Source organism: Syngnathoides biaculeatus, chromosome 20 (genome assembly GCF_019802595.1).
Source record: "Syngnathoides biaculeatus isolate LvHL_M chromosome 20, ASM1980259v1, whole genome shotgun sequence".
Lineage (NCBI taxonomy): Eukaryota > Metazoa > Chordata > Actinopteri > Syngnathiformes > Syngnathidae > Syngnathoides > Syngnathoides biaculeatus.
The window spans coordinates 15,430,301-15,451,716 of NC_084659.1; the positions used below are offsets into that span (position 1 = coordinate 15,430,301).

At 46.5% G+C, this 21,416-nt stretch overlaps 1 protein-coding gene across 2 annotated transcripts; it reads right to left on the bottom strand.

Moving 5' to 3' along the window:
* Window positions 1–14,743: 14,743 nt before the first annotated feature.
* On the bottom strand, window positions 14,744–20,527 carry ifrd1 (interferon-related developmental regulator 1). 2 transcript variants are annotated; one of them, XM_061807570.1, is made up of 13 exons: window positions 20,417–20,527; window positions 20,284–20,319; window positions 19,257–19,361; window positions 18,125–18,206; window positions 17,922–18,046; window positions 17,688–17,845; window positions 17,576–17,626; window positions 17,323–17,501; window positions 17,143–17,251; window positions 16,932–17,066; window positions 16,743–16,871; window positions 15,293–15,388; window positions 14,744–15,215 (listed from the first exon to the last, which is right to left on the bottom strand). In XM_061807570.1, exons 1-13 carry the CDS (start codon window positions 20,505–20,507, stop codon window positions 15,129–15,131), a joined length of 1,383 nt encoding a protein of 460 aa, XP_061663554.1. In that variant the 5' UTR covers window positions 20,508–20,527; the 3' UTR covers window positions 14,744–15,128. The 2 variants fall into 2 exon arrangements, with proteins under 2 accessions (XP_061663554.1, XP_061663555.1); XM_061807571.1 differs by having other exon boundaries at window positions 20,406–20,521.
* Window positions 20,528–21,416: the final 889 nt, after the last annotated feature.

Below are 21,416 nucleotides of genomic sequence, written 5' to 3' on the forward strand. Positions count from 1 at the left end.
TGTAAAGGCTCCAGTGAGTTTTGCCGTGTATCATCTCTGCCTAATGAGCTGTGAAACGAACCGCCGGCCCGATTTCCCTATATGCAGATACAAGCTGCTCGACACGTTTCATTTTCCATATTGGCCCAGTATCTGTCACATGGAATGGAGTGTAAACAAAAAAAAATAAACCCTTGTGTTTATTACACGCTGAAGGCTAAACTATACTAGCTTCCAAGTGTTCAGCTTTCATTGCGAGGTAAAACAGACAAAAAAATAGAACTCCGCAGTCGTTGTCTATATTCCTTTTCCAGATGTGACTTCTCGGAGCACCTGATTTGCCCTGGCACATGATTGGAAAAATGACTTTTTGATTGCATCTACATTCATCCTTCGGTATTTTGCGGTTCACAGATTCTGTATTCGCGGGGGAAGTAGCTTCAGCAGGGATACCCAGACTTCCCTTTCCCCAGCCACTTCTTCCAGCTCTTCCAGAGGGATCCCGAGGCGTTCACAAGCATGCCGAGAGACATAGTCTCTCCAGCGTGTCCTGGGTCGTCCTCAGGGTCGCTTTCCATGCCCGGAACACCTCACCAAGGAGGCTTTTGGGAGGCATCTGCATCAGATTCCCCAGCCACCTCATCTGGCTCCTCTCAATGCAGAGGAGCAGCGGCTCGACACTGAGCCCCTCCCTGATGACCGAGCTTCTCACCCAGAGCCTGGACACCCTGCGGAGGAAACTCACTTCGACCGCTTGTATCCTGCATCTTGTTCTTTCGGTCACGACCCACAGCTCGTGCCCATAGGTGAGGGTAGGAACTTAGATCGACTGGTAAAATTGAGAGCTTTCGCTTTTCGACTTAGCTCCCTCTTTACCGCAACGGACCGATACAAAGTCCGCATCACTGCAGCCGCTGCACCGACCAGCTCCATTCTTCCCTCACTCGTGAACAAGACCCCAAGATACATGAACTCCTCCACTTGGAGGAGGATCTCATCCCCGACCCGGAGAGGGCACGCCACCCTTTTCCAACTGATGACCATAGTCTCAGATTCAAACGTAATGAATCTCATCCCAGCCGCTTCACACTCTGCTGAGAAGCGCTACAGTGAGAGCTGAAGATCACGGCTTGATGAAGCCAACAGAACCGCTTCATCCCCAAAGAACAGTGATGCGATGCTGAGGCCACCAAACCGGACACCCTGTACGCCTCAGCTGCGCCTAGAAATTCTGTCCATAAAAGTTATGAACAAAATCGGTAACAAAGGGCAGCCTTGGCGGAGTCCAACTCTCACCGTAAACGAGTCCGACTTATTGCCGGCGATGCGGACCAAACTCTGACAGCGGTCGTACAGGGACCGAACAGCTCGTATCAGGGGGCTCGGTACCCCATACTCCCATACTCCAGAGTATGATTCTGTGTTCAGTGCAACTCAATTTATATAGCAAGTAAGTTTCTTTCGGCTTGTCCCGTTCGGGGTCGCCACAGCGAAACGCTCATATTTGTTTGGCACAGTTTTTACGCCGGATTTCCTTCCTGACGCAACACCTCTTGGGGAGTGGAGTTCCCCAGTGATGACCCCTGGTTTACAAACCAGCGCTCTAACCACTGAGCTATGGCTAGCTCCCAACACAATTTATATAAATGTATATATGTTTTTTTTATTGTACAATTAACTCAACTGCACGCCTCAGGTCAGCATTGTTAGCTAATCCAATATAGCCAACCACAGATACTGTAGAATAAATTGTAATCCATAATGGAGGATGGAAACAGCTGCTGGTGCACTTTCAATCACTTTATTAGATGACAGAATCACAAAATCAAGTCATAAAAAGCACATTCTCGCCATCCCTCCTCGTAGCTTCAGCTGACATCATCACTGTATAATACAGCGGCTAACGCTGTAGCCAAGAAACAGCCGAACGATCGTACTCCCTTGCACGGCCAACTCCTCGTCACTTAACCAAGTAGATCTGCCTTGAAAAGTCATCGACATATTCACAGAATGTGTACACAGTTGACAAAATAGTACCGGTGCATAAACTATACGAATATATCTAAATAATACAGTTGTTGTGGGTGTCTATGTTTACTCTCATCAAATCATGGAGCGTGACTTCCTCCTTCCCTCTTTCCACATCCATCCACTAGATACCAACACACCATGACCCAAAGTCGAAATGATACACATTTAAGTTGTATCTTTTTATGCATATCGATGCATTTTTTTAATGTTTAAATACAGGGTTGACATGTTTTACATCAATGAGAATTAAAATGGGAATTTATTATTTGAAGGTTGGGGATGGATTAAACTCATTTACATTATTTCCTATGTAAAAAAAAAAAAATAATAATAATTCAGAGGTTGAACAAATTGGACGCCTCCTGGAGGCCTCCCTGGTGAGGTGTTCTGGGCATGTCCCACCAGAAAGAGACCCCGAGGACGACCCAGGGCACACTGGAGAGACGATGTCTCTCGGCTGTCTTGGGAATGCCTAGGGATCCCTCCGGAAGAGCTGGAAGAGATGGTTGGGGAAGGGAAGTCCGGGTATCCCTGCTGGAGCTACTTCCCCCGCGACCCGACCCGGAAAAGCGGTAGATAATGAATGGATGGATGGATGGATGAACAAATCGGACGTTGTCCTCGGGCATGCTACCCTGACAACGCCTGACCTCGTCAGATCTCGGAAGCTAAGCGGGTTTGGCCCTGGTTGGTACTTGGACGGGAGACCGCCGGGGAACACCAGGTGCTGAAAACTTCTCTCCCCGGCTAAAATGCAGAGGTGTTGCGTCGGGAAGGCCGTCCGGTGTAAAACTGTACCAAACAAATATGCGTTCATCTGAGATGACGTACTGTAGCGAACCCCTTACGGGACAAGCCGAAAGGAAAATAAGAAGAAGACTGACTCTAAATTCAAACGTAACGCCATAAATAATTGGGTGCTACTTCTTGGATTTAGTCTATTGCGGGGGTGTGGACTTGGCTAATTTTCATAACACCGCCCCCATGTGGAATTTCTCAAACTAAGACTTGGAATCGATACTCAAAAATTTGCCATATTTAATAGAATAGCCAGAGAACATGACATCGCTGCTACAATGCTGGCAACCCAATATTACCTTCTGATTTGCAGGTTGTATTGTAAAAGACATTGTAAAAATTATTTTTTTCTATAATGTTATGCAACTAAAAGGACAAGAACACCATAAGGTCAGTCTTTTGCTAAATTCTTCATATAATCCGAAACAGAGTGTAAGGGATTCAACAAAATATGTCGTTGTAACGCAGATAGAAATTAGTCATCTCCCAAACAAAACACACCGACAGGATATGTGATGAATTCAAGCATTTTTATTTTTTTTTTACCCGCCCCATCAAATACATTTCCCGTCTTGATTGAGACTATCGCCGGCGTTTTTTATCTCCCCCCGGCGAGGAAGGGAGTTTATTGTTGTGACAGACGAGAATTTATCACCGAGATCGGCGGCAGCTGAGGCAACCTCGCGACGAGACAAAGCCGTCACGAAAATCCCGCGGAGAGGAAACCGTCGAGGCTGAGAGGGGGGAAGTCGGCTGATCCGCGGCCGAGGCGTTCGCATTAATATTCTGAATGTTTTTTTTTTTTTTTTTAAATCGGTATTGTTGACGGCAAAAACTGGAGGAATTTTCCAACCATCACTTTTGTACAAATAGTTCGCCTTTGGATATTTGATATATTTCATTGCATGTTATTTTTATTCCAGTCGTGCTACAGCTATTTAAAACCCACACCGTCATTTAAAAAGAAAAAAAAATTCCTTATTACCAATTCTATTTATCATTAATAGGGAGATATCAAAAGGTCAACTGGAGGCCTTGAAGTGGTGCGATTTGGCATATACTTTTTTTTTTTTTTTTCATCATTTTTACTTCATATCACTTTTTACATAAGCCCCTCTCAAGCTTCCTTAACTGGCGCAATGTTAATGTCATATCTTCAAGCTCCGGGAAGAGCGAAGAGCGGCGTAAAAATGTATTTAAAATTAATATCTCTATTTTTTTTTTTTTTTAAAGGTTGCTTGTCGGCCTAGAAGTGCTCGATTCAAGGGACAAAGATAAGCCAATCTCTCCTCAGATAATATAAATTTCTCAAAGCTCGATGGCTTGCAGCCTGCGTTGCCATGGCGACACGACCTGCCAAAAAGTGAACCCGATTCGTGACACCAAATTGAACCTTTCCTCTTTCAGTCAGGTCACCAAAAAAAAAATTGGTTTCATTAAACTTGACTTTTTGTTGCTTGTAAATAACATCACAGCATTGCTGTACCCTTGTAAAAAATATATATATAAGATGATAAAAATATGAGGTGATACCGTTGAGGCCTGAATAGCTTGTAAAATGAGTGACAGCTATACAGTGACAATAATTTGCCTCCTTTTTAGCGTGTACGCTTTTTCGCAGAAGAGTGCCATAAAGATAAGCTTGCCACTAAGAGGGGGTGAATGATGGTCAATTCCGGGAGGGGGAGCGGTTGGGGGGTTCGGCACATCCATCACACAGGAGCCACTCCACTTAATTTTCTTTATTGCTTGTGGCGGCAGTCAATCTGCATGCATGGGGAAAAAAAATTATGCCTTATTTATTTTTCATTTTTATTTTTAATATTTGTATTTTTAAATATGACATGCAGTACTTAGCTTTCACCCTTTGAGGTATTTTGTGCAATTTTAAGCTTGTTAATTTTTTGTATTCATTTTGTAATTTATTTGTAAAATATTTACATTAATTTAATCGCAATTTGATTAAATGAATATTCATATTCATGAATTATAAAAATAATAATAATGTCAATGTGTGTTTATATACAGGGCCACGAGTTTCACATATGTTTTTGGATCATTTTTATGATGCGCTAACATAAAATAAGTATTTAAACACCCTGCTATATGGAGGGGTCTGAAATTTTCATCGTTGGTGCATGCCCACTGTGAGGGAGGTAATCTAAAAAGAAAAATCCAGAAATCACAATGTATGATTTTTTTTTTTAATGATTTGTGTGTGTGATACAGCTGCAAATAAGTATTTGAACCCCTGTGCATCTGCGAGAATTCTGACCCTCAAAGACCTGTTAGTCCACCTTTAAAAGTCCACTTCCACTCCATGTATTATCCTGAATCAGATGCACCGGTGTGAGGTCTTTTGCTGCGTAAAGACACCTGTCCACGTCAAACTTGTAACATGGCCAAGACCAAAGACCTGCCCAAAGACACCACAGACAAAATTGTACGGAGTGGAGCCCCATGCAAGATATCACCTCGTGGGGTCTCAATTATCCTTAGAAAGGTGAGGAATCAGCGCAGGACTACACGGCAGGACTTGGTCAATGACCTGAAAAGAGCTGGGACCACCGTTTCCAAGGTGACTGTTGGTAATACACTAAGACGTCATGGTTTGAAATCATGCATGGCACGGAAGGTTCCCCCGCTTCAACCAGAACATGCCAAGCCCAATGACCATTTGGAAGAAACAGAGGAGTCATGGGAGAAAGTTTTGTGGTCAGATGAGAGCAAAATGGAACTTTTTGGTCATAATTCCACTCACCGTGTTTGGAGGAAGACGAATAATGAGTTCCATCCCAAGAACACCATGCCTACTGTGAAGCATGGGGGTGGTAGCGTCATGCTTTGAGGGTGTTTTTCTGCACATGGGACAAGACGACTGCACTGTATTAAGGAGAGGATGACCGCAGCCATGTAATGTGAGATTTTGGGGAACAACCTCTTTGCCTCAATCAGCACTGAAGATGGGTCATGGCTGGGTCTTTCAACATGACAATGACCCGAAGCACACACCCGGGAAAACCAAGGAGTAGCTCCGTAAGAAGCATGTCAAGGTTGTGGCGTGGCCGAGCCAGTCTCCAGACCTTAAACCCAATAGAAAATCTTTGGAGGGACCTGAAACTCCATGTTTCTTAGCGACAGCCCAGAAACCTGTCTGATCTAGAGAAGGTCCCTGTGGAGGAGTGGTCCAAAATCCTTCCTGCAGTGTGTGCAAAGCTGGTGAAACGTTTGACCTCTGTAATTGCAAACAAAGGCTACTATACCAAATATTAACATTGGTTTTCTCGGGTGTTCAAATACTGGATTTTTCTTTTTAGATGATCTCTCTCACAGTGGACATGCACCTGCGATGAAAATTTTAGACCCCTCCATGATTTCTAAGTAGGAGAACTTGCAATATTGGAGGGTGTTCAAATTATTTTCTTCACTGCAATTGTTTGCTAACACTAGTTTTTTTCTGCTTTTTATCATGCTCTGCTTCTTTTTTGATTGTTATACTTTCCTGATGCACTAAGGGTTTTTTTTTTTTTTACGTGAATAGATTATTTTTGAGTTAGCATCCTGTTGTTTGCAAACCGGCTGCATTTACTGCCCTCCTGTTTTGTGCGTGCGCCGCACGCCCCGAGTGACCTTGCTTAATTCGTGGCATGCATCGCAGCTCTCGGACTCGCACGCAGCCGGCGGCGGCCCCGAGCCTCGTGCGCGCCCGTGCTAACCAGCGAGCGTGCTCACCTTGGGGCCGAGGACATGTTTTGTCTTGTTTATCAACGGCTAGCAAGCGCAGGCGGAGAAAAGGCCGCGTGGGGGGGGGCGCGTCCGTGATTATATCACTCCCGCCGTCCTACGGTACAACCTCATCTTGCGAGACGGTTGCCTTGTTTTTAATTCACCTACGAAAGACGCGATAAAGGGACCACGTCGGCGCGCCAATTTGGAGTCGGCGCTAATTAAATTGCGCGGGCGGCACGTAGCGATAATGAGACGGCGAAAGCATCTCGGAGAGGCTTCCTTTGTCGGGGGGCGGCCGATCCTACTGGCGAGTTCCCACGCTGATGAGCCCCGGCCGACCAATCCAGTCGCTCGCGCCGAGCCCTGGCAACAACCTCCGCGGCAAAAGCAGAAACAGCAGCGCGCGATGTGTGGAGAGGGAGGGAGGGAGGGAGGGAGGGGGTGTCTTTGCACGTGTGTTTGTGTAGCGTCTTTGGCTAGTAGCGCCTCCTCCGAAATGTGTCTGGACTGTCTTGTATTCAGCTCGGGTGCGTGCGAGCTCGCTTGCTGCGCGCACTTTACACACCGTACTATGTCTTATGCCGATCTCTCTCGGGTGGCGTATTATTGAATGACCTCACGGAGTCCTTACTGCCATCTATAGGCTGCGAAAACACGCACGTGCTCAGGTGTGCGCTCGCGTAATCAGGATTGAGCGGAGGACTCAACTGGGTCAGGAACGGGAAGGGAAAATTGATTGTTGCGACAATTGACGTACAGATGAACGTCCCCACTGGCGACTGGCTACAAATGCAATTCCAATTCGAGTTTTTGATTGGGCCAAACGGTGAAAAGACTTCAAATGAGAAAAGGAGATGTGGAAAGTTTTTTTAGCCTTCACAAGTGCATCAATATCTTCTTTTCCTTTCGGCTTGTCCCGTTAACCTTGTCTCCAAAACATCCAACTTTGGCTGCTAATGAGCTCATTTCTAATCCTATCCAGCCTGTTCACACCAAGCGAGAACCTCAACATCATTGCAAGGCACATTCACCCGGAAGTTGCGCTATCGATACATCACAAGCAGAATTTTTCGCGCTCAAAAGAAGCCGTCCGCATGCTTAGTGTAGCTGCATGTTTCACGACTTGCATCTTGCAATCTGGAGAATATGATTTTCTCTGCAAAGCTATTTTTGTTCAGTCCTCAGTTCTTCTTTTTGTTTCGGCTTGTCCCGATTAGGGTTCCCACAGCGTGTCATCTTTTTCCATCTAAGCCTATCTCGTGCATCTTCCTCTCTAACCCCCAACTGTCCTCATGTCCTCCCTCACCACATCCATCAACCTTTTCTTTGATCTTCCTCTCGCTCTTTTGCCTGGCAGATCCATCTTCAGCACCCCTCTACCAATATAGTCACTCTCTCGCCTCTGGACATGTCCAAACCATCGAAGTCTCCTCTTTCGAACCTTGTCTCCAAAACATCCAACTTTGGCTCATTTCTAATTCTATCCAACCGGCTCACTCTGACTGAGAACCTCAACATCTTCATTTCTGCCACCTCCAGTTCTGCTTCCTGTTGTTTCTTCAGGGCCACCATCTCTAGTCCGTACATCATGGCCGCCCTCACCACTGTTTTATAAACTTTGCCCCTCATCATACCGGAGACTCTTCTGTCACTTAGAACACCAGACACCTTCAGCCGACTGTTCCACCCCGCTTGGACCCGTTTCTTCACTTCCTTACCACACTCACCATTGCTCTGTATTGTTGACCCCAAGTATTTGAAGTCGTCCACCCTCGCTATCTCTTCTCCCTGGAGCTTCACTCTTCCCCCACCGCACATATACTCTGTTTTACTCTGGCTACTCTTCATTCCTGACCTTCCCAATGGTTCCCCCGCCTGCTCCCTGCTTTCACTGCAGAACATCATCGTCCAAGGGGATTCCAGTCTAACCTCATCTATCAGCCTATCCATTACTTACGCAAACAGGAAGGGGCTCAGCGCAGATCCCGGATGCAGTCCCACCTCTACCTTAAATTCTTCTGACACACCAACGGCACACCTCACCGCTGTTCTGCTGCCCTCATACATGTCCTGTACTATTCTAACATATTTCTCCGCCAAATCGGACTTGCGCATGCAGTACCACAGTTCCTTCCTTGGTACTCTGTCATAGGCTTTCTCCATGTTTCTAGCTCAAGTGCATCAATATCAGGTGTCAAATTCTGAGTGAAAAACAATTTCAGAATGTCGTTTTAGTGGTCGGTGGACAAATTCAGCATGACTTTTTCTGAGAAATTAGACTTACATTGAGTTCTCTGTCTACGACTGAGATCCGTTCCTACAGTCGCGACTGAACTTGACTTTCGACTTAAGTCGGCTTCCGCCATTAAAGTCGGAATTCAGATCAAAATACTTTGTTTAAAAAAACAAATACATTGAAATAAACAAGGTGATGTACTTGAGGGAACCTGGTCCTCAATCCTCTCCATCTCGACAAGTATCAAAGAACCTCGTTTTGGGATCATTGCATCCGACATAGGAACGGCACCCTTCACATGCGCTAAAATACGGGCTTTGTCTTCAATAATTGTCACCATAGTCAACCGACTGAATCCTTGGTGGTGTTGGTCTCTCCTTTCTCCAATCTTTTGATGATCGTGAGCTTCGTTTCCATGGTAATCTATCTTTTATGATAGGTGGTAATGTCTAAAAAAAGGGGGTTGAAATATGCGAAGATACTCCCGGCGCACAATCAGGGACAAGCATTAGCAAGACCAAAATGGTGGATGGGGGACGGGCCTTGTAAAGTTGAAACATCTTAGGTCGAGACCGTCTTCACCCGAGGACTCCCTGTACCGTGTTTCCTATCCCCACGGGCCAGTTTGGACCCCCCTGATGGGCCAGTTCTGGCCCACTGGCCATACATTTGACCCCCCGTGTCTATGAACCCAGTTATGGCTCCTAAAATAAGAGTCTCAAAGTACCTTTTATGAACCAAAACATAGCCTGAGAAAAACGCAAAACTGGACTTTGATTAATTATTGAAGCGCTTTTAAAAATGTTGTATACTCTCTTTATTCGGCAGCCTTATACTGCACCTGCCGCTGCGTGCAGTAGAATTATCGGTCGATCTAAGTTAGCATAAAAGAGCGACCGCAGGTTCCAGAGCTCATATTTTACACTTTGTACTTTTTTTTTTTTTCACATGTCGGCCCGGCGCCGGTGACTCCGTGCTGGTTTCCTGGCAACCCGAGAGACAAGATGTACCGAGGGGAATCTAGCGAGTCAGAACCGTTTACGGGGGACAAGACGACCCTGAACGCAAGGTACAAGCAACACGAAAATGTTTCCCCGAAGAAGATAAAAATCCTCCGTTTTGGCTCTGCGCTTATTTGACAACTGACTTGTAGGTGTGTGCTACATGACAATTTATTTTTGATATCACAAGCTAGTAAGAATTACCGTGACATTTCACTCATTTCTGCAAAGGCTTAAAATTTGCGTAGCCTCACTTTGCCCCCTTCCCCCCACTCTTATTTAACCAAAGCCATGTCCCTCACTGACGCGCCATTCTCAAACGTAGGTATTAATAACAGCATGCTGTTATAAAAGTGAGCATAGTTGCGATAAACGGAACAGAGAACGTGGATCCAGGTTCTACAAAATAGCAACGCTAATAATATTAAAACACGTTCACTGCCAATGACGGCTTTAGAAGTCAAATATTCACGTTAGCTGGGAAGGTTAGCAGTGAATGAGTTTTAAGCTAGTACATGACAAACAAGCTAACGTTAGCCGCAAGCCCCGAGTAACCAACTTGGTCGTAGTGTTACTGTGACGCTAAATGTTATCGTTTTTTTTGGGGGGGGGAATGCAAAATCAAATAAAAATATAAAAAATAGGTGATAAATTTATCTGTCGGGCGAAATGGTGCTGGTCTCATGTCGCTTTTGAATCCTCTGGTGCTTAAAGGGAAAGTCCACTCATTGAAAATAATGTATCAGACAGGTAGTGTAACTTCGAAATAAAGATTTTCATCAGATATCATTTAAAGTTGTTCATATCAGCAATTTTGAATGTTCCCGGTCGCTGACATTTTGGGAGTCACATGAGCGGATGTGACGTGACATGTGCTTGGTTATGATTTCTCGGATTTATCCTCATTTCATGAAGAAATAGAAGTATTGTTTGATAGCGAACACGGAGGCATACGTCCATACAGATTTGAACCTGTGGCTGTAAATAATGTTGCCGCCCCAGCCGCCGAAGCTCGGCTAACGGCCGCCACCAAAGCTCGGCTAACGGCCACCGTCAGATCTCGGCTAACGGCCTCCACGGCCCCCGAAGCTCAGGTAACGGCCTCTGCAGGAGCTCTGCTCGTGGCCTCCCATACAGATTTGAATCCATGGCTGTCAATAATGTCGGATATTCAGATGGTTCTTCAGACGGGAATGACACGGACTCTGACTACTCGGAGGCCTACGTGCGGGACATAATTGTGTAAACAAAGGCCCTCGGAGCTCAGGGCCGGCAGCTGCAGATGGTTCTTCGGATGGGAATGACGCGGACTCTGACAAGCGAGCTCCGGCAGCAGGCCATTAGCCGAGCTTCGGCGGCCGGGTAGCCCGTTAGCCGAGCTTCGGCGGCCGGGTAGCCCGTTAGCCGAGCTTCGGCGGCCGGGTAGGCCGTTAGCCGGGCTTCGGCGGCAGGCGGAGGCCGTTAGCCGGGCTTCGGCGGCAGGCGGAGGCCGTTAGCCGGGCTTCGGCGGCAGGCGGAGGCCGTTAGCCGGGCTTCGGCGGCAGGCGGAGGCCGTTAGCCGGGCTTCGGCGGCAGGCGGAGGCCGTTAGCCGGGCTTCGGCGGCAGGCGGAGGCCGTTAGCCGGGCTTCGGCGGCAGGCGGAGGCCGTTAGCCGGGCTTCGGCGGCAGGCGGAGGCCGTTAGCCGGGCTTCGGCGGCGGAGCTCGCTCGTCAGACTGCGTCATTCCCATCCAAAGAACCAACTGTATAAGAACATAACCAAGCACATGTCACGTCACATCCGGTCAAGTGACTCCCAAAATGTCAGCGACTGGGAACATTCAAAATTCTCGATATAAACAACCTTAAATGATATCTGATGAAAATCTTTATTTAAAAGTTACAGTACCAATGACATGACCTATCTGATACATTTTCAATGCGTGGACTTCCCCTTTAAGGTCCTTTGCTTTCTTTTTTTTATTCTACTCTTATTCTCTGCTATTAGCAAATGAGGGTGGCATAGTTTCAACAAAGCTCCTGAAGCCCAAAGCCGGTGTAAGGCTTCACAGCTGTGAGTCCGTAGCAAATTATTCCCCCAAAAAATGTACACAGATTTGACTACCACAGCCTCTACTGATGTTATGTTGATACTTTTTTTTATTATTATTAACTGCACCCTTCCCCTTTAAGTCCAGTAATGCCATTTTTACTCAATTAGTACTTCCCACCACTGGTGGCAAATGTAACCCCCCCCCCCCCCCCCCACAACCTCTATGACTCGGGCCTCATCCGGCGAACAGTTGTCGGCCCTGATGGGGGGTCCGCCATCATCAGTGGCCCCACATCACGGCGTGGCGGGATGGAAAGGAAGGAGGGTTTGAGTTGGCGGTGGGGGGGGGGGGGGTACGGAGAGGCAGGAGTGGGAGGTATGATGTGTCTGGATGTGTTCTTGTGTGCATGAGTGTGGTTGTGGTTGCGCGCATAACAGCAATGAGTCACAGTATGGGGGCCGCAATGCATCTGCGCCCGGCACGACAAAATGTGCATCGCTTCACTGTGTTTCAAGGCTGCGAGCACCTTCCATATGGTTTGTTTTCACTCACACATCCTGAATGGAATACACGTTCCCATGCTATTATCATTATGATTCTTATTATTATTGTTCTTATTTGCAACGTACGTGCTTGCTTAGTCACAGCCGGGGGATGTGCGATTTGGTGGGGGTGGGAGGCAATCTTGAGAATTGTTTTCATGGAATCCTTTCCTCCCTCCAAAGTGCGCTCGCTGCCATCACTCGTGCTCGCTCTCAAGTGGAGACATGATGAGTGTTCATGCGCGCGACGCTGCAGCAGCCGAGCGGATGGAGGGAAAGCGCCGCCACCTGGCGAGGAAAGGAATGACACTTACAATGCGTTCCAATTAACAGTACAGAGGTGTGTTCGACTTTAGGGACGCATTACAAAGCCAATTAAGCGGCAATTGTAGGAATGTTGTTAATTTGTAGTTTTTTTAATACACGCATGTTGTTTTATTGCAGATAGTTGAGGATCTCAGATATTACAAATTTCCTCCACGCGTTAAAAAAATGTATCTGGTTGTCTAGCGAGCTAGCGATCCAAGCTAAATAATGAAATTGTTAAAATGCATGGCGCAGTAATTTTCAAATATTTTACAACAATTAGCACCCAAGTATAAACCGTCATGATCAATATTGAATTACAGTAGCCCAGAAGGCTAAAGTTTTGATTAATACATGATGGAGGTTTAAATCTTATTCACTATTGTTGTAGTATTTAATGTTATTGTAAGCCACTGGAACCTTGTCTACCGTTTGAAAATGAACACTGCGTTTAATGATAGAGGGAAACTGTATTTAAATGTTTCATCTTAAAATGTACTTGGCATTGTAATTCACCACATTGAAACAAGATATTTACAAAGAAATACGGTACAGAGAAAGTTTAACACTAGTGCAGAGCTAATCCTCGCGTGGCGCTGACAGGACCGGTTAAAAAAAATATTACCAGTAAAAATCACTGCGCCAGTAACACGGCAGCAACACGCTAGTACAGCGCTAACGGTAGCGCAGGGCTAACAGGGCCGGTAAAAGTCACTTCCTCGGCACGTATATTCCGTGTAAAAGCCGCAAGTGCCCACATTGAAACGCGAGATATTTACACAGATGGTACACAGAAAGAGTTTAACGCTAGTGCGGCCCTAACGCTAACAGGGCCGGTTAAAATAGAACTTGCCGGTAAATATCACTGAGACACGCCAGTAACACAGCGCTAACATGGCCGGTAAAAGTCACTTCCTCGGCACGTATATTCCGTGTAAAAGCCGCAAGTACCCACATCGAAACACGAGATATTTACAAAGACGGTACACAGAAAGAGTTTAATGCTAGTGCGGCACTAACGCTGACAGGGCCGGTTATAATAACACGCTGGTAAATATCACTGAGACACGGCAGTAATACACCAGCAACACGCTAGCACAGCGCTAACGCTAGCAATGTGCTAACATGGCCGGTAAAAGTCACTTCCTTGGCACATACATTCCACCGGTCTCGCTCGAGTGCCCCTCCTTGTGGCCGTTAGGGAAAAAATGCCCAGATTCTCCGCATAAACCGCAGGGTTGAACGCGTGTGAAAAGTCACGGCTTGTTGGCCGGAAATTACAATAAAAGTTAAATACATATTACATCAAAATAAATGTTTGAAAAAAAAGATTAAATGCTAATATTAAAAAATACCTACAATATCTCAATGTTATAAAAAGTGAAGAGTAATTGCAATTGAGGTATTTCATGTGATTTGCTTTTGGGGGCCACGTGAAACGAGGTGGTGGGCCAGATCTGGCCCCGGGCCTCAAGTTTGACACCTGCGCGTCCACTCCCACCAAATCAGTCGGGAAATGGTCCCGCTCGCCCGACACCCTGAGAAGGAAAAGCGCTAAAACGGATGGTTGGGAAACTTGTTAGCGAGTTCATCAAGTTTGCGATTGATTAATTTTGTGTGTGTAGTCTTTAATTACATGCAGTCTGTTAAGTCACCTTGGCGATTTGGGGAGAAGTGGGAGGGAGGGGGGCACAACGTTCTGGTGGGTACCCTTTATGGGCAGATTCCTCACTCTGATACCGAATCGTAAAAAAAAAAAAAAAGATGTACGCACGTGACAGTGGCTCACAATGACCTTCTGTGAATGAGAAGAGATTTCGGCTTCTTTTAACGTGTGAAGCAAAAATATATAATGCATATATTTTCTACTCATCCAGTAGAAAATCAATTTGAAACTACATTCATAGATATTATTGGGGGGAAAATTATTCAGGTTTGATTCCCAAAAGGGGGGGGGGGGAGATCAAGCTTTATTATAGTAATGTTAAAGGTTTGCGGAAAAATTCTAATAAGGTATATTTTCTATACATTCTCATTTAAAATGATTTGATCCATACACTTTCAGTGATAATGTTCAAAACAAGTGATATCCTTTTGTTAGCACTTTATTATCCCACATTTTTTTCTCGATACACCCAATACAACACATTAAACAGCAATTACAAGTTTCAGGATTCACAGGGGTAGTGCAATGTAACATGGATGAGTTAAAATGGAGCCCCCCCCCCCCCCAAAAAAAATACAACTAGTCATTGCGACTTACAATCTGAACATAAAATAACTTGGGTCAACATGGAATACGCCACAAAACAACAAATGCACTATGTACAATATCGAGATTAGTGCGAACAGGCTTAAATTACAAATATATAGTGTAGTGAAAACGAAGCTACACAACGTGTATTAGCATTTTTATGAGCACAAAAAATTAAAATTATCCGAAACTGGGAAATTTTGAAAATAGGTCTCAAATCTCAGAAGTCGCCCACATCTGATCTCTTGTCCCTGAACTTGCTTCTGGCCTTGGTCCGGGCTTTGAAAGCGGCAGAGTTGTGAAGGTGCTGTCAAACGGGGAGGTGGCGATGTAATGCAACGTTGCGTTTCAGTCGAATAAAAACGGGAGCGACGTCTTCCTTACCCTCTCAAAGCGGGAGATCTTCATGGCCTTTATCGTGGCCGAGTCGACCAGCACCGGAGGTCCGAGTTGGAACACGTCTCGGATGAATTCATTAGCCTGAGAGGACAAAAAGTTCCACCATTAGCTCTTAAAGTGCCACTGTCATGAAATGGATGATTTTTAGTACGTTATTAATGGGAAAAAAAAAAAAAAAAAAAAAACGGCAGCCGGTATGGACTCATCCGCATTTTCACAAAACATAATTTTGACATATATGGCTTGAAAATCCTCTCAAGGGATAGGCTCCAGCACTCCCTGCAACCCTCGTGGGGATAAGCGGTGAAGAAAATGGATGGACTTGTTTTCAAGGAGAAGCAGGAAGTGACATACAGGTCAGTCGCGCACGCGTTTGTTTCTATTAGTTTTACCTGTGGGAAGATAGCTTTTTGTTAGCCAAAATGCTGGCTTGTTGCATTGCTGGATATAGCTCGAACACTCTTGGAGATGGATTTACCCTTCCTTTTAGAACGTAACGAAAGATCCGCGTCTGTAAGTCACGGGTGCTAAATGTGTCAATGTGCCTGTGAGCAGAGTGTCCGCCAACCACGGCTTCTGCTGAGCTTCCATGTCCCATAGTAGGCGGGCCGACAAGCCGCCGCCGAAGCCGTGTACTGTCTGGGAGTCTTACTAGTTAGAAGTGAGCCGCATATCTAAATATGGCTCTAAACGATAAGGTAATCTTGCCCCAGTCACTTCACTCGATTGTGAGATGTTCTCTTTTTTGATAAGAGCTTCCGCGTCCCATCGTAGGTGGGCGGACGAGCATGGTTTTGGCCGTGCTGGCTCATATATAATGTCTGGGAGTCTGTTGTTAGTTAGAAGTCATCCACATATGTAAATATACCTCGAAACGATCGGATAATATTGCCCCGGTCACTTCACTCAATTGTGAGATGTTCTCTTCTTCGAAAAGAACCTCCGCATCCCATAGTCGGCGGGCGGACGTCCCGCCGCCGAAGCCTTGCATCGCGGAAGAGGCCGTGCTGGCTCACACATGCTGTTTGGGAGTCTGTTAGTTAGAAGTGATCCGCATATTATCTAAATATGGCTCTAAACAATAGGATAATCTTGCCCCGGTCAATTCACTCTGTTGTATGATGTTCTCTTCTTTGAAAAGAGCTTCCGTTTCTGAAGGGACGCGTCCCAAATCAGGGGCCAGAGCATGTTTTCAAAACGGCTAATGTTTTGGGTGATGTCACGGGCAGTAGATGCAGCCAATATGGCTTCCACTCGGATGTCGAGTGAGAATTCCGCAACTTTGCACACGGATGACGAGCTCATTTTGTTTTTTTTCATACACATTGAAGTGAATAATGTTAGATGCATTTTTCCATTTCAATCTCTATAGGGACGCCACTTGGGGTTTAAATTTATCACACCGCGACTTGCCAGCGGTTATAAACAAACCCACCTGCAAGTGGTAGTTCATTCCCGAGCCCACAAACTCCCTGAAGGCGTCGTACGTCCTCTTCCTGAGCCAGCTGTCGATGGTCATGCGTTCCGTCCCGAAGCGAATGCTCTCCGACTGGAAGTCGCCCTCCTGAAACATCGAAGACGATTAGACTTTTAAAAAGTTGCGGGGAAAGTTGTTCGGACTTACCTCAACAGCCTTGAGCACGTCCCTGAACACGGAACGCTGCTTCTTTTTGTCCGTCTTGGCCCGGTGCTTGTTGCAGTCGGTGGCCAGCGCGTTCAGTTTGTCGCACAGCTCGTCCCAGCCGTCGATCTCAAACTCCTGGAAAACGGGGAACTCAAATTTGGGAACGTCCCACTGCGAATTTTGCCGCTTATCCTCACAGAGTCACACTCACAGGGTCCATGTCTCTGGCCAGCTCGAAAAGCAGCGCGATGGTCTCGCCTGCTGCGATTCTCATGTTGACGTCATCGCTTTCCAGCAACCTCGGAAGCTTGGGCATGTGACTAAAGTAATAATAATAATAATGAATGAAACTTATTAATTATCAATTAGTTGAGATCCTGCCGTGACTTACTGGTGCAAGATTTCTTTGAGCTGGCTGCCGGTGCAGATGGTGAGCAGCAGGGCCCAGGACAGAAGGGCGTTGGTGTGGAGCTGGCTCGTCGGCGCGCCGACGGAGGGGCACGTGCCGTCCGCCCTGGCGTAGGAGCGGGTGAAGAGGTTCTCGAAGCACTCCATGGTGGTACGCACGTCCTGGAGAAAGCAAGCGTCGGAGGCGGTCATTCGAAGAACACGTGGTTTCAAAACTAAAGAAGTTAAGAACTTACCAAAACGTCATCTTCTGCAACCAAAGTGCAAAGACCCAAACTTGTCGCCACCTGAAACACGAGCGGTACGTCAGCTTCTTTCACGCCGACAACGCCCCAATCGGCGACTCACCACTTGTCTGCCTTGCATGTTGGCGGCGCCGTCGGCCAGGATGTTCTTGAAAACCGGCTTGAGGGTCTTGAACACCTCCTCGCTCTCGATGCCCGAGCCCAGCTGGATGCACAGCAGGCAGGCTAAAGACGCCGCCGCCCGCTGCTCCTCGCCTTTACCTGACAAAAGCAAACCGGTTTCAGACGTCGTCAGAACGAGTCCAGTTTTCCAGGGTTGACGTAAACCGCCGCCTACCTTTCTTCAGGCTACGTTCGATGCTATCAGTGATGGTCATCCTTCGCTCGGAGATGAACTCGTACAGAATGCGTGTGGCCATTGCGGTCTTCAGCCCGTCCAGTGCACCCTGTCTGGTCTTCGCACTGAGGAAACATTGCAGAAACGTTCATTCCGGCCCACTTTCTTGACATCCACAATTCAATCGCGAGGTATACAAATACCTCTTGTCCACTGTGCTGTCTATGAACCCCTTAAGCTTGTACTGGAAATCCTCCTGGGCTGCATCCTCGCAGGCTTCACCACCTTTAAAAAAAAAATACAAATGTTAATACCTGACAACAAACGCTTGATTAAAGCCCAAGTGTCATCCCTATAAACATTCAGTTTCTCCATCATCAATCATCCATATTGGCTGTATCTTCTGTCCGTGATGTCACACTGGCACATTTGCCATTGAAAACACACAGTGGCGCACCTGCTATGGGAGACGACCACGCCCGTTCTGACACGGAAACTCTTTTCAAAGAAGAGAACATCTCACAACTGAGTGAAGTGACCGGGGAAAGATTACCCGATCGTTTTGAGGCATATTTAGATGATATGAGGATCAACGCCAAACCACCTCCGCGGCGGTGATGAAAGCGCGGCCAAACTGCCTCCCTGTCCGATCTATCTCCGCGGCGGTGATAAAAACAATGCCGCCCGCGAGTGACGACGACGCCGTGGCCAAACGCCCTGGCGCTGCGACGAGCCACCCAGGCCGAAGCCGTGTCTACAAGGCAAGTGTCGATCCACAAGGCCTGTGGAGGCCGTCCTTCAGCGGCTGCTGCACGGAAGCCTTCCAATGTGCGCATCGACACATTTTGCATCCCCAATTTACGGATTACGTCCCCCAACTATTTTTTTTTTTTTAAGTTGCTCTATATACGCCTACCTGTCCTTTGCGCCTGTGCAATCAATTTTTCACGACGAACCGGGTCTTTCATAAAAGTATGAAGAGCGAATCCATCCTCCCGAGTGTTCGAGCAACATCAAGCAATACAACGAGCCAGCATTTTGGCTAACACGGAGGAACAACGAGCTACCTTTCAGCAGGTAAAACTGCTAAAAAAACGACGAGAGCGCTTGAGTGCACTACCGCCCTGTACGTCACTTCCTGCTTCTTCTCCAAAACAAATCCCTCGAGAGGATTTTAATAGCGGGAGTTACAAAAGGCCACGTACTTCAAAACCATGTTTTGTGGTGAAAAACAGATGGGTCCATACCGGCTGCTGTTTTTTTATTAATAACATACTAAAAATCATGCATTTCGTGACGGTAGACCTTTAATAGAACATCAGGAGAAAGCCCCACCTTCATCTGCTCCACTGGTGCCATCACTGAAGCTGCTGCAATGACTGAGCGTCTCAACCGACGCGTCCTCGTCGCTGAAAGGCTGCACGTTTCCATGCTGCGCCCCTGAAAAAAAAAAAAAAAAAAACTACAGGACATGCACAAACTGTATGACACAATATTATGTAATATTGGCACAACGCAGGTAATTCCACAAACACCGCAGTTATCTAATCTCTTGCCCGTATGCTGCTGGTTTGCAGATTACAACATGTCAGGGTGAGTCGTTTTTTTTCTGTGCAAACAAAATAATGCAGTGACGGATCAGGACAGCCTGGCCTTTTTTTTTTTTTTATTAACCCCCCCCTCCCCCACCCCCGCCAAGTCGAGAGTGATACAAAAATAGGAGATTAATAATAAAAGGCAGACTCGCGCTGAGGCCATTCGAGTCCGTGTGTTGACGTGGACCGAACAGCTGATGCCGGCGCCGCCACTGGGGCAGAAGCCAGCGCCGCCTTCCGCACGCCCAAAAAACATTCAGTTCCGCCACATTGTTGTGACGGTGACCGCACAACGGGGCGGAACGGCTCGGCGCCAGACAAACAAGTAAAATAAGACCAGTACAAGACGTTTTGTGACTTGTCTTGGTTCTTTTAACATGAAACAGCAAACGGAGGTAACGTCTGAGACGACGTTTGGTCAACGGTCGTTGTGGAGAACGATACCGAGGAGTAAAAGTCACGTGCCCGAAAGTTAACAACTTGTCAGTGCCCTAACGTAAATATTCCCCGGTTATTAAAAGTAATATTAACGTGAAAACAAAAAAAGACATATCGTCGAGTGTTGGCACGTTTTTACTGCATTGTGTTAGCTGCTAAATTAGCAAGTAGCATCGGCGCGAGAAATACAACCCCATGTTTGTAGTCCACGCTTGGTACACGTTCAACGCTTCTCAACGATCAAGCGCCCCCTTTACGGACTACAATTCCCACACCACCATCAACGCGAAGCCAGGCCCCACCCGCCCGAGGCCCGCTCGCGGACTCACCTCTTCCACTCTTTTTCTTGGACTTTCGCATTTTCTCTGCCAAAAAAAAGACCCCGGGTTAGATCCAAAATCAGCCAATACACGACCAGCTTTTACTGTGTTGTCTCGCGAAACGAAAATACCCCCGCGGCACCGTGAAGAAGAAGGAATTGAAAGCGATCTTGGAGGTACACAGTTGTCCGAGACGATGCATTTTCCCTCATACACGCCAGTGCTGCCCACATCACGCGACACCGCCGCTTTTTACCGGCAACGCTGACCAATCCGGGGACGGCCTCGCCAGTCGCATGTGCGCACGCGTGACTTGCGAGTGCACGTTTTGTGGGCGTCTCACGTTTTTGCAACTTTTTTTTTTTTTTTTTTAATATTCCCAGGCGCACTCTTCTTGAAAACGTGTTCCCGCTGTGCCAAGAAATCATATTTACGTCGATTTTGTTGCAGTTTGACAGTAACCAAAGCAAAGCGTGATTATGCATACTGTATAACACATTTGATACATAAGTTATTACATTTAAAACAAAGATGGAAAAAAATAAAAGTGCAATTAAAACAGCTTACGGTGCAAGAAATAACATTTTAAAGTGGAAGGAGTAAAAAGAAAAATTTTTGACCTGGATTTAAAAATGTTCCCACTTGATGCTGACGTCACTTTTTGTCAACTTATTCCATTTGTGTGCAGCATAATAGCTAAATGCTGCTTCCCCATGTTTGCTTTGGACTCTGTCTGATCTCAAAGCCCTACTTGGTTTTTAATACTATTAGCATTTTGCGTGAGCTGCAGCTTTTGAATACTCTTTTTTTTTAGGGTGGGGGTCCGGTTAGAAGACCGTTACAATAGCCAAGTCTACTAGAGATCCAAGCATGGATGAGCTTTCTCCTAGTCTCCTTGGCGCATACGAGCCTTCATTTTGTATATGTTCTTCGGATGCTAACAAGCGGTTTTGCCATGCCATGCTGTTATCCCAAGATGTTTTTCCTCACAAGGGTTGCGGGAAAGCTGGAGCATATGGCAGCTAGCTTCGGGTGAAAGACAGCCTGAACTGGTTGCCAGTCAATCATTTGGCAGATATACTGTACACACCATCACTGAGTGGGAATTGATCCCACGCTGCCCGCACCAAAGGCAGGGGTGT